This window comes from Schistocerca cancellata, chromosome 5 (assembly GCF_023864275.1).
Source record: "Schistocerca cancellata isolate TAMUIC-IGC-003103 chromosome 5, iqSchCanc2.1, whole genome shotgun sequence".
In the NCBI taxonomy this organism is placed as follows: Eukaryota; Metazoa; Arthropoda; class Insecta; order Orthoptera; family Acrididae; genus Schistocerca; species Schistocerca cancellata.
In genome coordinates this window covers 759,276,678-759,292,136 of record NC_064630.1, presented here as the reverse complement: position 1 = coordinate 759,292,136, position 15,459 = coordinate 759,276,678, and the positions used below count along the sequence as shown (strand labels likewise).

Here is a 15,459-nt window from a genome sequence, read left to right as displayed (position 1 = left end):
GAATGGTCCCTACTAAACAGTAGCCAAGAGACTGCTGGACTACCCAGTTGCTAAGCACGCTATCAAACATGATGTATTTGAGTTCAATGACTGTTTTATAGCCTGTGCCATCTGGATCTTTTCCATCAACACCAGGTTTCCTGAATTCCATATGTGGAAACTCTCCCTGGAACATATCTTACAATCCTGTAACCCCTCTGACATCAACCTTCACTAATCCGAGTCCTCCACCTGCCTACCCCCTTCATATCCCACCAGCACACCTGCATAGTCCTCTCTGAGGTGAGTAGAAAACTACCGTATTAATGAAATAGACTCAACATATAGATAAACTAATTAAGCTCAGTTAAGTATGTTTTGCTCTTAGAAACATCTGAGGTTTCTGTTACCCCAAATTTCCAAAATATGCTTTTACAAATGGTTACTTCTGCACAGTTAAAAGTCAGGCACTGTTGTGAGCACCTTTGTAATTATGTAACTGGCAACAGATAATCTACAACCACACATTTGGCCCTTTAATGCAGATAATGATAATTGAAGGCTCTCTTGCATCAGGTGAATATAATGAATAAAGAAAATGTGAATAGGTGTGCTGCCATAAACTTTTAATGAACATTACTGCCATTCTATAAAAAGATGAAACTTGAGTTTTGAAAATAATTTCTTTGATGTAATGTATAAAGAAGCAGCCAGGTATTATTCTGTTCTTATTTCCTCAGGTAATCAAAGACAACCATAAACAGGGAATTTATCACTCACTTAAGAACACATAGCACAGGTCACAGCTGCAAATGTCTTTGCATTTGTGAAAGAAACAATGTATATCTGTGTATAGGCTTAACAAGAGTATGAATTGTTATAAACAGCTACTCACTACATACAGGAGACAGTGAGTAGCAGTCAGGTACATTCAAAAGTAGACTAAGCTATCAGACACTGTCCTCTTTCAGAATAAGACAAAAAAAACACACACACACACACGTTCATATATGCTGTAGCGGGGCTTTAAATTTTGCCGCGCTACACTCGTTCCCTCAGATAAAAATATCCCGTCGCAGCGGCATGAGCGCTCGGCGGCAGAGAAAATACCAAAATTGTAACCTTTTTTGTTTTCTATCCGTTTTCAATTGTCTCTTGTTAGCGGTAGCTTAAGGCAGATGTGATCGGATGCTGACGTAAAAACTTAATGGCTAATCTTGATCTGATTGTAATGTGTAGACATTGTGGAAGTTATTAAGAAAGTCGGTGGATGGAAGTAGCAAAGTGAATTAAATTGCATACAGTATCAAGATGATTTTCATTGGTATAAATTAGTGATCCCTGGACTATTGCAAGATTTCGGAGCAGATTTTCTCACGCTGAAATGAGGAGATTTTTGAAGACGTGGACGCCTCCCGAAAGAAGATAAGTTAATCTGGTAAAGGATGATCTCTCGTCTACGCCATTTCCCCCTGTCAGTTACATTCTGTTATTCTCTGTTTCTTTTCAATACTTTTTGTAGTGGAAATTGGTTTAACTTTTGCTCAAAAACGCCACAAGGACCACCCCAACAATAGCTTTTCCGAATAACGAAGTCCGATACCTTTTCTGTTATACAAAGTCCGATTTGCATTTCTTTCATTCTTTCCCTTTTTCACGGTCTCTCCTCTCCAATTTTTTTTTAATTAACCACTACAATGCACTACTCACACACACATGCCACTGCAGTTTCCATGTTTCCATCTGCAGGGACTGTGTGTGTGTGTGTGTGTGTGTGTGTGTGTGTGTGTGTGTGTGTGTATGTATTTCATACCATTCTTATTTCATACTTGATTTTTCATTGTATGCAGTATTATGGTGGATGAAATACACGGTTTGATGAGGGATTTGCACTCATACTATGTGAACAGCTTTTGTATCAAAATATGAATTCGCACATTACTTTCAATCTTAATGCCTATTTTAGGCTATAAAAATCAGAATTTCCATTCTGTCTTTCCACACATACTAATATGGAATTGGGTCATGTGTAATTCACATAAATTCTTTTTCAGAATTTTACTGATATTTAAGTATGAATCTAGAGACAGAATTTCCCTCTAATCAGCATAGAAATGTAATACTGATAACTTTTCTATATGCATAAGGCTCAGAAGAATTCAAGATACTTATTTACAAATAACAACGTAATTTGCCACATATGTTACCTTGTGAAGATTTCCAAATATGTCCTCAGATGATAACGTATGGAGCTTTCTAAAACTATACAGTCTCTTCATAAGGAGGGTCCGTTGTTCTTCTAAACTTAGTGAATTATCTGAATGGTGAAATTCTGGGTTCTCCTCAATTAGCTTCCATATTTTCATCTGTAGTTACAAGAGCACTAAGTTTTAAATGAGTGTGTAAATATTTTAAAATCACAGTAAGAAATTATGCTTGGCACCTTATAATCCAATATTTCAGGGGTTTCTAACAGTAGCTTCATAGATTTCCAGTCAAAAGAAGATGCCTTTCGGTATTTGTCAAGTGGGCCTGGAGGGAAATCAGGCAACAACTGTATTTCCATTCCAACTTCTTGTGAATCCTGAAAGTAAACAAAACAAATCTTTCCTTAAACCTACTATTCACTTAACAGAAAATGGTTGTCAGACTTCCTTAGCTTGAACAGCAGACATAAGTGGAAAAATATTAGGAATATAAGTTTTGTGACTGGAATTCCCATATTACAAAAGTTATGTTTGACCTGGGCAGTTTTCTAAAGCTAGGTTCCTTTTAGTGCATGCAACAAAATTAAATTACAATGAAGAAACCATCAGAACTGCATAATTTCCATTTGCCTATGAAGATCAGGAGATTACTTCAAAAATATGGTATAAAAATTTATATTGATCCCTCCACAGAAATTAAAAGGTATACTATCTTGTGCGGAAGATAATCTATAACCCCCAAAACAGACATATATCACATACCATGTGAATGTGGCACTTCAAATGTCAGACAGACTATAAGAACTGCTGAATAAAGATGCACAGAACCCAAGTGTTACACCCAAACTCAAGGAGCCAAGTACACCAGCTGTCACGGAACACAGTCTCACCTGCAAGCATAAAATGAAGTAAAATTACCTGTGTCATAGTGCAGGAAACAAATTAATGGTACAGTACATTAAAGAAGGCAATCAAGATTAGGGTATTAAATGTTATCAGGGGTATTGAATGGTTTAGTGTGGGCTGTTGAGATGTAAGGTAGCTATCATTTCCAAGATGTCAGTACATAACACTTCATTTTTAGTTCTCGCATAGCATGATATCACATTTTTCTTTGATTGAATGTAGTTGTGTCAGCCTAATTCAGTTTTGATACAGTTCATTACTCTATCATAAATGTACAGACCCATGTAAAAGAAAAACACTTTCACATAACAATTCATTCCAATTAAGTGTTTCCAAAGTTTTATTAAAAAATTCATAAATGTATAGAGGTATGAAATGTTGTCAATAATGAACAAAATACAAAATCAAAAATTAAAATTAAAAAAAAAGTAAAAATATTTCTTATTACATATTTCTGTCTCATGTCACACAAGTGGTATTATTACTGATTTCAACTTACTGCCAAGTAATCATCAGATAATCTGAATACATTATACAGTAATAAATCAACTGAACAGCCTAATACTGCTTCCAGTTGGTCATGTAAACACTCCAACACTGATTTGTGAAATGTGGCCTAGCTCACAGACTTCCACTTCTACATGCAATACACGAACCAACAGAGCCTTGAAACGTGGCAAGGATTGAAAGAAAGCAGCAGCAGAGTGCCTCAGGAGGGGCTGAGTCCTTTGGGCCCTGTGCCAAATCGAGCTGAAGGCATGGGCGGGGCACACACCACGGGGGTAAACACAGAGGGGCTCGGAAAAGAGGTGGAGGAGGGAAAATCTCAAGCCCAGAGAGAAGAGCTCTGGCGAGAACTGCGATTGCACATCCCAACTGGGGCCGCCAATCTGGAAGATGGACGACCAACTGAGGGAACAGGAGACGATAATTGGGATGCCCGGGCAAGTTACAAACGTATGTAGCATAAGCAACCACCAATCGTTGGCACTGGAACTGCAATGAAGGGACACCTGCCTCCACAAGTATGCTGTTGACAAGGCTTGTCCGGAAAGCTCCAGTGACGAGTCGGATCCCGCTGTGAAGGATGGGGTCCAGCCACCGCAATTGGAAGGGGATGTCGAACCGTATGCCAGGCTCCCATAATCTAGACAGGATTGAATTAACGCCTGGTACAGCTGTAGAAGGGTAGACTGATTGGCACCCCAGCTGATGTGACTCAAGCAATGAAGAGTGTTAAGATGCCGCCAGCATGTCTGTTTAAGTTGCCGAATATGAGGGAGTCAAGTTAACCGGGTATCAAAAACCAATCCAAAAAACCGATGTGTCTCCACCACAGCAAGAAGTTCACCATCAAGATAAAACCATGGCTCATGGTGAACAGTGCATCACTGGCAGAAATGCATAGCGCAGGTCTTGGCAGCCGAAAACTGGAAACCACACGCTACAGCCCAAGACAGCACCTTGCGGATAGCGCCCTGCAACTGCTGTTCAGCAGCATACAATGACGCTCAGACAGACGTTCCTACCGCCGCAGCCATTAATTGCAATTAAATAGAGGCAGAAACTTAAGACAGATCCTTGCGGTACCCCATTCTCCTGAACTCTGGAGGAGGAACTATGGGGGGCTGCAACTTGCACACAGAAGGAATGAAGCGACAGAAAATTTTGAATGAAAATCAAGAGCGGACTCCTAAGACCCTAACCAAGAAGCGTAGAGAGGATGCAATGTCACCATGTCATCTCATATGCCTTCCGCATGTCAAAAAAACAGTGACCAGATGGCAGACTCCAGGCACACCAGATTATCAGCGGCAGAGTGGCCCTTACGGAACCCACCCTGAGACGGAGCCAGTAGGCCCCCAGACTCAAGTAGCCAATTCAAGCTCCAGCTCACCACGCATTCGAGCAACTTGCAAAGAATGTTGGTGAGGCTGGTTCTTGCCAGGTTTCAACACGGGGATTATGATGCTTTCCCGCCATTGCGATGGGAACTCACCCTCAATCCAGATACGGCTGAAAAGGTCTAGGAGGCATCGCTGGCAGTCCACCAAGAGGTGTTTGAACATCTGACAGTGGATGTGATCTGGCCCGGGAGCCGTTTCAGGACAAGCGGCTAGGGCACTTTGGAATTCCCACTCACTGAAGGGAGCATTGTACGATTCAGGGTGGCACCTGTGAAATGAAAGGCTCTGATGTTCCAACCATCCTTTCAGGGAGCGGAAGGCCAGTGGGTAATTGGCAGAAGCTGAACTCTGAACAAAATGCTCTGCCAAGCAGTTTGCAATTGTGTCAGACTCAGTACAGACTGCTCCATTCAGTGAAAGTGCAGGTACGCTGACGGGGGTCTGATAGCCACAGAGTTGCCTAATCTTGGCCCAAACTTGCGATGGAGAGGTATGGAGGCCAATGGTGGGGACATACCTTTCCCAGCACTCCTGCTTGCATTGGCGAATGAGGCAGCGAGCTCGCACACACACAGCCGTTTAAAGGCAATGAGGTGTTCCATTGAGGGATGCCACTTGTGACACTGTAGTGTCCCGCCTGCGATCTTTAATCATCTCAGTGATTCTCAGGTGACCACCAAGGCACAGTCCTCCGCTGAGAGGACCCAGAAGAACAGGGAATGGCAGATTCTGTGGCTGTAATGATGCCGGTGGTGACCGAGTGAACCACCGCATCAATGGCATTATTGGAAAGAGGCTTAATAGTGGCAATGGAGGTGAACGAGTCCCAGTCAGCCTTATTCATAGCCCATCTGCAGGGGCGCCCAGGAGAGTGATGCTGTGGCAGTGACAAAAAGATTGGAAAGTGGTCACTACCGCACAAGTCGTCATGCACACTCCATTGGAAAGATGGTAGTACGCTAGGGCTGCAGATCGAAAGGTCAATGGCTGAGTAGGTGCCATGCGCAACACTGAAATGTGTGAAGGCACCATTATTTAAAAGAGAAAGGTCAAGCTGTGCCAATACTTGCTCAACGATGCTGCCTCAGCCTATTTCCACTGATCCACCCCACAGAGAGTTATGGGCATTGAAGTCACCCAGTAACAGAAAAGGTGGCGGCAATTGGGCTATCAGTGCAGCCGGGAAATGCTGTGGGACATCACCATCCGGTGGAAGATAGAGACTGCAGACAGTAACAGCCTGAGGCGTCCACACCCGAACAGCGACAGCCTCTAAAGGTGTTTGTAGAGGGACAGACTTGCTGTAAAGAGAGTGAAGGGCGTAGATGCAGACGCCACCAGATACCCTCTCATAAGCTGCCCGGTTCTTATAATAACCCTGATAGCCATGGAGGGCAGGGGTTCGCATTGCTGGAAACCAAGTTTCCTGAAGAGCAATGCAGAAGAAAGGGTGAAGGCTGAGAAGTTTTCGGAGCTCAGCAACATGGTGGAAAAAACCGCTGCAGTTCCACTGCAGGATGACATTATCCGTGGCTGAGAAAGGCGTGAAGGGACCAAGGAGGCAGATTATGCCACTGGGTCACCTGCTGCCATCGATTGAGCACCAACAGGAGCGACATCCATTATGTCTGAGGGGCCGGCAAGATCTAGGTCCTCAGCGGATGCCAGAATCTCCACCTCATCCTCAGACGCAGAGCTTGTAGGTAGTGGTGGAGTGGGTGCCACCAGTTTCCTTGATCTTAGGGGATTTCGATTTCTCACGTTATTCCTTTGGTTGCTCTTGTTGGGAGGGCTTATTTGATTCAGTCTCCAGGACTGAAGGGGACCGCGAAGCCCTACAACCAGCGACCTGTGGTGTATTCAGCCACTGGCGGGTGTCTGCTGTGCCACTGGTAGGAACCTGGGAAGGAGTGACCCAAGGGATCCCTTCCTAGCGAGAGAAGCTGAAGAAGAATTATGCTTCTCCGGCTTAGAAGTGGGAACTGGTGTCCCCAATGGTCGGGGAGATGCTGCTCCCGAGGTAGGTGGTGCGGGAGCAATAGGGAGGGAAGTGCCCCCAACCATCAAGGGGGCAGGTGTGGTCCTTCAGCTCTGAGAGCTGGCTGTATGTGGTGCAATGGATGGAGCTGTAACAGGAGTGACAGTGGTGGCATAAGATGGCGTCATGCGCACGGATGAAGCCATTCAAATTTCCATTTAGCCTCAGTGTAGATCAGTCGGTCCAGGCTCTTGTATTCCATTATTTTCCTTTCCTTCTGTAGAATCTTACAGTCCGGCGAGCGAGGGGGATGGTGCTCTCCACAGTTGACACAGATGGGAGGTGGGGCACATGGAATATAGGGATGGGATGGACAACCACAATCACAACATATGAGGCTGGTAGTACAGCGAGAAGACATATGGCCGAACTTCCAACACTTGAAGCACCGCATCGGGGGAGGGAAATATGGCTTGACATCACAGCAGTAGAACATCACCTTCACTTTTTCGGGTAATGTGTCACCCTCGAAGGTCATGATGAAGGCACCGGTGGCAAACCGATTATCCCTCCGACCCCGGTGGACGTGTTGGACGAAATGGACACCTCATCGCTTTAAGTTGGCACGCAGCTCGTCATTGGACTGTAAAAGAAGATCCCCGTGGAAGATAATGCCCTGGACTATATTTAAGCTTTTATGGGGTGTGATAGTAACAGAAACATCCCCCAGCTTCTCACAAGCGAGTAATGCCCATGACTGGGCAGAGGATGCTGCTTTTATCAAGATTGACCCGGACTGCCTTTTTGACAAGCCCTCCACGTCCCTGGACATGTCCTCTAAATGCTCTACAAAGAACTGAGGCTTCATGGACACAAAGGATTCCCCATCAGCCCTCGTACAGACTAGATACTGGGGTGAATACATCTCGCTGTCATTCATAGCCTTTCGTTCCTCCCATGGTGAGGCCAGGGAGGGGAATGATTTGGGGACATACATGTTTGAATTAAAGTGAGCCTTCAAACGCTTAGAGACTGCTGGTGGTTGGTCACCAGCAAGAGAAGATGTGCGATGCTTCATTGCATGTCATCCACCCTAATGCCACCTACTCCGACCAAGGGCCCTCCCCACAGGCACAACCCAGCCACAGCGAGGGCCACCTGGCAGGATGGCCATTGCCAGGAGTCACGATGCTCCAGGCAGATAGGCATCTAATCGCACCCAGGAATGTATCCACACCCAAGAGATGGAGAGTGAGTGGGACTGCAATGCAATGACGAATAAGCTGGCTAAAGGCCTCAATGCACGATGGACACAGTGCACCAAGTAAGGTGCTCTTCCCCAATTGGCTCGCTCTTCAGAATAATTTTGAAATATGGAGGTCAAGCCTGAGAGGGGACCATCACGTTTGAGACTCCTTTTAGTTGCCTCTTACGACAGGCAGGAATACCGTGGGCCTATTCTTACCCCCGAACATTAAGGGGGGAATTTTGCTATGCAACGACCATCAACTTCCCAGTGGTGGAATCTACTATCTAGCCACCAACAGGTTCCAACTTGACAGAGGGACAAAATCAGACAGACGACCCAATGTAATACAACATATTAACACTGGGTATCCTCTGCCCATCAATGACACTCATATGGGGTGTTTCCAGGCAAACAATGGATAGATCAGATTTGAAGTGGAGAAGATGGAAGGATATCATCATTCAGTCATAAGAAAGTTCTCAGTCCTCCCTTGTGATCCTAGTGTGGTAAAAACATAGCGCGCAGTGTTTCTCCATCAATTACCACTAGCTGAGCAAAACCACTAAAAATGAGATACATCAATTGCCACAAGCCAATGATGCATTGAACTGTCTGAAGAGAGTGAAGTATTTCTCTACTACAGATACGAAAACTGCCTGCTGCCAGATTGAGGTTAATTAGGCTAACTGAGAAAAGACTAGTTTCATAATACCTGCTGGCCTCTATGAGTTCAAAATTACACCATTAGGTCTGTGCAATGCTATGGTCACATTTGAATACATGATATGCAACTTTCTTAAACAATGTATATGGACAACATGTCTTTGCTACCTGGCTGATGCTGTTGTTTTCCCAAAGACATTTGACAACAACTTAATTTGCTAGACAACTGTGCTAAAGTGTACCCATGATGCACTTGTGTGAATCTGAGAACATGACTTTTCATCACCCATGGTACACATATTCTGAGATGCCTAATTAACTGATACAGATTCAATGTATGTACAAATAGGAACGATCTTTGCTCAGGCAGGAAGTTTCTGCTCATGTGTACTTTTGTTTGTACTTAATACATGCACTTTCAGTATGAAAATAAGTTGTTGTTGATGATTCTGATATCATCATTGGTATTCAAGTCCAGATTCCACATGAAAATATACAGAAAAACACACACACAGTAGAAGTCATATTTATCAATGTGAGCAGATGAACCCTAGTAATAATCTGCTGTCAGTATAGTTCACAGAAGAAACCTGTAGTGACTGTTTCTGCTTGTAAATGTATAACGAGACTCATTTCACATCCCAAAGGCTATCTTTCAAGATGGGATATACAGGACGTGACATATGAATCGGTCTGTGCACGGCATTGCACAACCCCAATATGTTCCAAAAAGCTACACACAAAAATGCAATTTTTCAGGGGGTCATATCTCCAGTTCTGTTTATCACTGAGATAATTGGTCAAGTATTTTGGATAGCCCATGGCCTAGCAACCATTTGCATACCTATCTGTAGAATGGGCATACTGTAGCTATCCTACTGTACACAGTCAAAATTTAAACATTACACACTTCCTCCAGGTCAGGTAAATCCAGCAAACAGTTGATTCTTATGCATTAGGCAGCTTATAAAAGCACAATTTATTCATATGTAATTCCTGAGAAACCCCTGAGAAACCATGATTTTTGTGTACAAAAAATACCAATTGTGGGGATAGTCACTTATATAAATTCTATTCATGGCACATCGCTAAAATTTTAACCATATGTTCCTAAGGTGACGTTCTCAGGAACCTTGAAAAGTTTTTTGATATATCATTATCCATTTCCAAGTTCCAGAGGTTCAAAGTTCACACACTTATGCATGTAAAATATGCACATAATATCCAGTCTGAGGAGTAAATTTAGCTTTAACTGATGTAATGAACAGATGGCAAGGGTTCTAGCATCTTCACAAGACTACTGAGGTCACCAAACTATGTTTTTCATCAGTTTTTAGTATAATGGGCACTTCATGCCTGTGCAAATATGCCCAAAGTGGAACTGCAGTGGCAAGAAAGGGCTAAAAAGGGTCTTAACATGCCTGAAAAAATTTTAAAGGACTGTCAAAAATGACTTATAACTGGAAAGAGTGCAAATTCAATGAAATATCTCTAACAACATTTTTACTCTTTTAAGACATAAATCATAAGCTGAGCATTTTAATGAATTGTGATTGATGATCAAAGTATCCACAAAAAATGTAATGCAAATTATTTTGTGTTAATCCTACATTATGTGTACTTATTTGTTGTTTATATGTGTCAGAGGACATAAAAGTGTCAAAGTACGTAAATGAACTATCAAAACTTTACTGACCCACAGAATTCATTTTATACAAGCAGCACACCCTGCTGTAGCAGAGAAAAGAAGGGAACCAGTGGAAAAATGCTCCTGTAGGAGCAAAGGCCAACCTGTTCCTCTTTAAAATTAAAAGACCTTGAGGGGAAAAGGGGTAACCAGATGCCTCAGTTCTTATTCCACCTTCCTTGCCAAAAATTTTGGCATGGGAACATTTCTGTGCTTTTTTGTGTTGAAAGAGAGTAGCAGAGAAACAGTGACAGTGGAAGAGAGAGGAAGCAGTCCCAGTGACAGAGAAAGAGAGAGGACACACTGATTAAGAAAGAGAAAAAGTGGCAGTGAAGGAGAAAGATGGAGAGAAGATATTGATGGTCAGTGAGAGCCAGTAGTAATAAAAGAGAAAGAGAGATGGATGGAGATAGAAGTGGAAGCAAAAAAGAGAGGTGACAATGGAATTGAAAAATACAGATTAGCAGATTAGTGGAGACCATACATAGACTTGGGGAGTCTGGACCCTCTCAAACGGGCAAACTTTTATGTGTAGGCATAGGGGGAGGCACATTTTGGACCGAAATTTTAAACATGTAAGTACAGGTGAAAAAATAAGTTGAAGCCCCTGCCTCCACACATTTTGAGCTGCCAAGGTATGGAAGAGACAATGGCAGTGGGATACACTGTAAATCAATGAGAGGAAAAGGAAACAGTGGTAGAGAGATACAGATAGATAGTGGCAATGAGAGAAAGATACTGAGTATGAAGACTGGGTAAAATGATTTTGAATCTGTGTGTTAAAAGAGCATGAATATGTTTGTATGCAAAAATTTTTGGACAAGGAGACGAAATGAGGATTGAGGGAGCTTGATCTCAACTTCTCTGTCAGAGTCTTTTAAAGAAGAACATGCTCCAACAGAAGCATTATTTTCCTGGTTAATAAATAAATGAATGTGCTCCCTTAAGTCAATGGCTGATGAAATATTTCCTGAAACATTGAAATATACAACAGCACCAACTATATGCCAAAATGAAAATAATATACAACAGCACCAACTACATACCAAAACGAAAATAAAAAGTGGCCTCTAATTATAGACTTATCTTTTTGGAAAGACAGTTTTTAAAGAAATACTGAATCACCTTTCTGACACTAACCATTTAACAATAGGTCAATTTGGCTTCTGTAAAAGCTTCTCTACATGTAAAGCAGGTGATGTCAGAAACTCCCTGTTGGTAGAATTAAGCATGAAAATTTATCCTATTGGCATTTTATGCTAATTTATAAAGATCTTTGTGTATTTAACAAAGGTCTACTGCATGAACTAAAAAGTTGTGGTGTTAAAGGCTTCCCATTTCAATAGATGGAGTCACAAGTTAAAAATAGAAAACACAGGGACACATTAAAAAATATTGTGAGGAAACTGCAAAGTTCCCACTCCTCTTCCTGATGTACATAAACCTAGATGATTTACAAAGGCCACTGAGGGCATTTCAAAAACTGTCATGTGAGCTGACACACAAGCATACTGATAAAGGGCCCATCTATACCAGACATGGTCAGGAGAATACGGGAATGTGCTTACAAGGATTGCTAACATACTTTCATTCGGTTCTGTCCTGTCGCATAATCTTCTGGGGGATGCAGCTAAGGGGACAAATGTATTTATAATAAAGAAGTGTGCAATATGGCTCTGTCACTGGATCAGGTTTTTTGTACCTCACATTATTTCCTTGAAGCAACTGCCTGATATTGTCAGGTGGTTAACAGACATTACTGCCGAGCGTCACTGTGGCCAGGGTCTGAACCAAATCTGTTACTAGGTGGACCCTCCATGATGCTGCGTAACTTTCAAATGAGGCCTGCATAACAGACCATAGTCGTGCAGGCACCAGCAGATGCTACTTGCCAGTAGTGACCGGTAGCCGCTACCCAACAATGACAAGCAGTTACCTCGGAGAAATATTGTGGGAAATAAAAACATGATTGCCAGTAGTCATCGGGCAGGAAACCAAAAATTCATACACATTCAAAGAAAAAGAGTACATTATTGACCATTCCTATAATTTATGAGAATACTCAGAATTAGGGACATAAATTCTCCTTAAGGCTAGTGTTCCTACTGAACAGGTTTTGACTTGGTCAGTACATTGGCAGCTGATAGTGTTCTGCGTAAAGTTACAGCAATCTTAGAAATACATTCTCTGTATAAAATATTTAGAAACTGCTTACAAGAGCACACTGCTCACATTGGAGTGCTGCAGAACTGTATCATTAATTTTTAAGCACTCTGGACAGATTGTGCTCCTATATCTATAAGACGACTAGTTACATTCAGTCTACTGTCGACTGTTCAGGTTACGTGGTATATGTTTTCAATTTTTTATTTTTGACTGGGTGTTCTAGTCAATTATTGGCCTCTATCGCATTAGGTTGAGAGGAAATTTTTTGACAGTTCTTGTTGTTTTTTAATTTTTTTAGGCATGCTCAAGGAAATACAGTGGAATGTCAGGTCTTAAATGGCTACACAGGATAATTGAAATGGCCTGGGAGTCGGGACAGGTTCCATCAGACTGGACAAAAGCAGTAATCACACCAATCTTTAAACATGGAAACAGAAAAGATTGTAACAACTACAGAGGTATCTCTTTAATCAGCGTTGTGGGTAAAATCTTCGCAGGTATTGTTGAAAGGAAAGTGCGAGTATTAGTTGAGGACCAATTGGATGAAAATCAGTGTGGGTTTAGGCCTCTTAGAGGTTGTCAGGACCAGATCTTTAGTTTACGGCAAATAATGGAGAAGTGTTACGAGTGGAACAGGGAATTGTATCTATGCTTTATAGATCTAGAAAAGGCATATGACAGGGTTCCTAGGAGGAAGTTATTGTCTGTTCAACAAGATTATGGAACAGGAGGCAAACTTTTGCAAGCAATTAAAGGTCTTTACATGGATAGTCAGGCAGCAGTTAGAGTTGACGGTAAATTGAGTTCATGGTTCAGAGTAGTTTCAGGGGTAAGACAAGGCTGCAACCTGTCTCCACTGTTGTTCATATTATTTATGGATCATATGTTGAAAACAATAGACTGACTGGGTGAGATTAAGATATGTGAACACAAAATAAGCAGTCTTGCATATGCGGATGACTTAGTTGTGATGGCAGATTCGATTGAAAGTTTGCAAAGTAATATTTCAGAGCTAGATCAGAAATGTAAGGACTATGGTATGAAGATTAGCATCTCCAAAACGAAAGTAATGTCAGTGGGAAAGAAATATAAACGGATTGAGCACCAAATAGGAGGAACAAAGTTAGAACAGGTGGACGGTTTCAAGTACTTAGGATGAATATTCTCACAGGATGGCAACATAGTGAAAGAAATGGAAGCGAGGTGTAGCAAAGCTAATGAAGTGAGCGCTCAGCTACGATCTACTCTCTTCTGCAAGAAGGAAGTCAGTACCAAGACTAAGTTATCTGTGCACCGTTCAATCTTTCGACCAACTTTGTTGTATGGGAGCGAAAGCTGGATGGATTCAGGTTATCTTATCAACAAGGTTGAGGTTACGGATATGAAAGTAGCTAGGATGATTGCAGGTACTAGTAGATGGGAACAATGGCAGGAGGGTGTCCACAATGAGGAAATCAAAGAAAAGCTGGGATTGAACTCTGTAAATGTAGCAGTCAGGGCAAACAGGCTTAGATGGTGGGGTCGTGTTACACGCATGGGAGAAGCAAGGTTACCCAAGAGACTCATGGATTCAGCAGTAGAGGGTAGGAGGAGTCGGGGCAGACCGAGGAGAAGGTACCTGGATTCGGTTAAGAATGATTTTGAAGTAATAGGTTTAACACCAGAAGAGGCACCAATGTTAGCACTGAACAGGGGATCATGGAGGAACTATATAAGGGGGGCTATGCTCCAGACTGAACGCTGAAAGGCATAATCAGTCTTAAATGATGATGATGATGATGATGATGATGATGATGATGCTCAAGGAAATGTGGACCCATACTCTCTGCTTACCCTATGATCTGCTAACTCTAACATTTATCCATAAACTAGGAACATTCAGTCCTGTCCATGATGCAATTTTAATGTCACAATTCACCATGTATGTAATTGGCTATACTTCTCACTATCAATTGTAACCATAATTCGAACACAACTGTAGTGAATGCTTTTTCTAATTTAACAGATTTAACCTAACTGAGTGACTTCGAGGCCACGAAACCAGTCATTAAATAAATTACTGATAAGAGCAGCTGAGTGGTTATTATTTGATACACTACAGAGCAGTCATGTGACTATCTGCCACTGACACAAATCAAGGCAGTGAGATTGTGTTCACATACTAGTCAGATGTATCAAGGAAGTGAAGTAAGACGTGGAGCTGTGACAGAGTGGCAAAAAGAAGCTATCATGTCTGGACATGTCTGTGATCACACTGCGAATGAAGTTGCCCATTTAGTTGGTGTATCAATATAGACCATCTGAAGTGTCCAAAAGGAATGACGAACCACTTGCAGTTGTGTGAACAGCGGCCATAAAAAAAGTGTAACCAATAGGGACTGGAGAGAATGTCATGACTTGTCAGTGAAAATAAGTTTCAAATCTGTTAGGAATTGCTGTTGTCACTGAAGCAGGTCCACCTCAGCCAGATTCTGAGGAAACACTACAAAGGGAACGTACACAATGAATGCTGGAGTCAGAGAGCCACAAAATGCCACTGGTCACAGTGGCTGCACGTCTTTGGTGGGCCAAACAATATAGAAATTGGGCAGTACCTGACTGGGAGTGTACAGTGTGATTAAACAAATTGCTACTTCTGGTGTTTTCCGTTTAATGGGGGATAGGCTGTGGTCTGAGATACGTTTCTGTGGCTACAATTTCATCTTCTAATAGTGAAG

The 15,459-nt window shown here is 42.2% G+C and overlaps 1 protein-coding gene across 4 annotated transcripts in view; it reads right to left on the bottom strand.

The window, feature by feature from the left end:
* LOC126187665 (peroxisomal acyl-coenzyme A oxidase 3-like) overlaps positions 1 to 15,459 on the bottom strand; it is a 319,748-nt gene that overhangs the window by 236,308 nt on the left and 67,981 nt on the right. For all 4 annotated transcript variants that reach the window (XM_049928892.1, XM_049928893.1, XM_049928891.1 and 1 more), the window contains 3 exons: positions 2,949 to 3,076; positions 2,423 to 2,563; positions 2,187 to 2,345 (listed from right to left, as the gene is read on the bottom strand). In XM_049928892.1, the coding sequence (XP_049784849.1) occupies positions 2,187 to 2,345; positions 2,423 to 2,563; positions 2,949 to 2,951 (303 nt within the window). In that variant the 5' untranslated portion in view covers positions 2,952 to 3,076. The remainder of the gene's footprint in view (positions 1 to 2,186; positions 2,346 to 2,422; positions 2,564 to 2,948; positions 3,077 to 15,459) is intronic.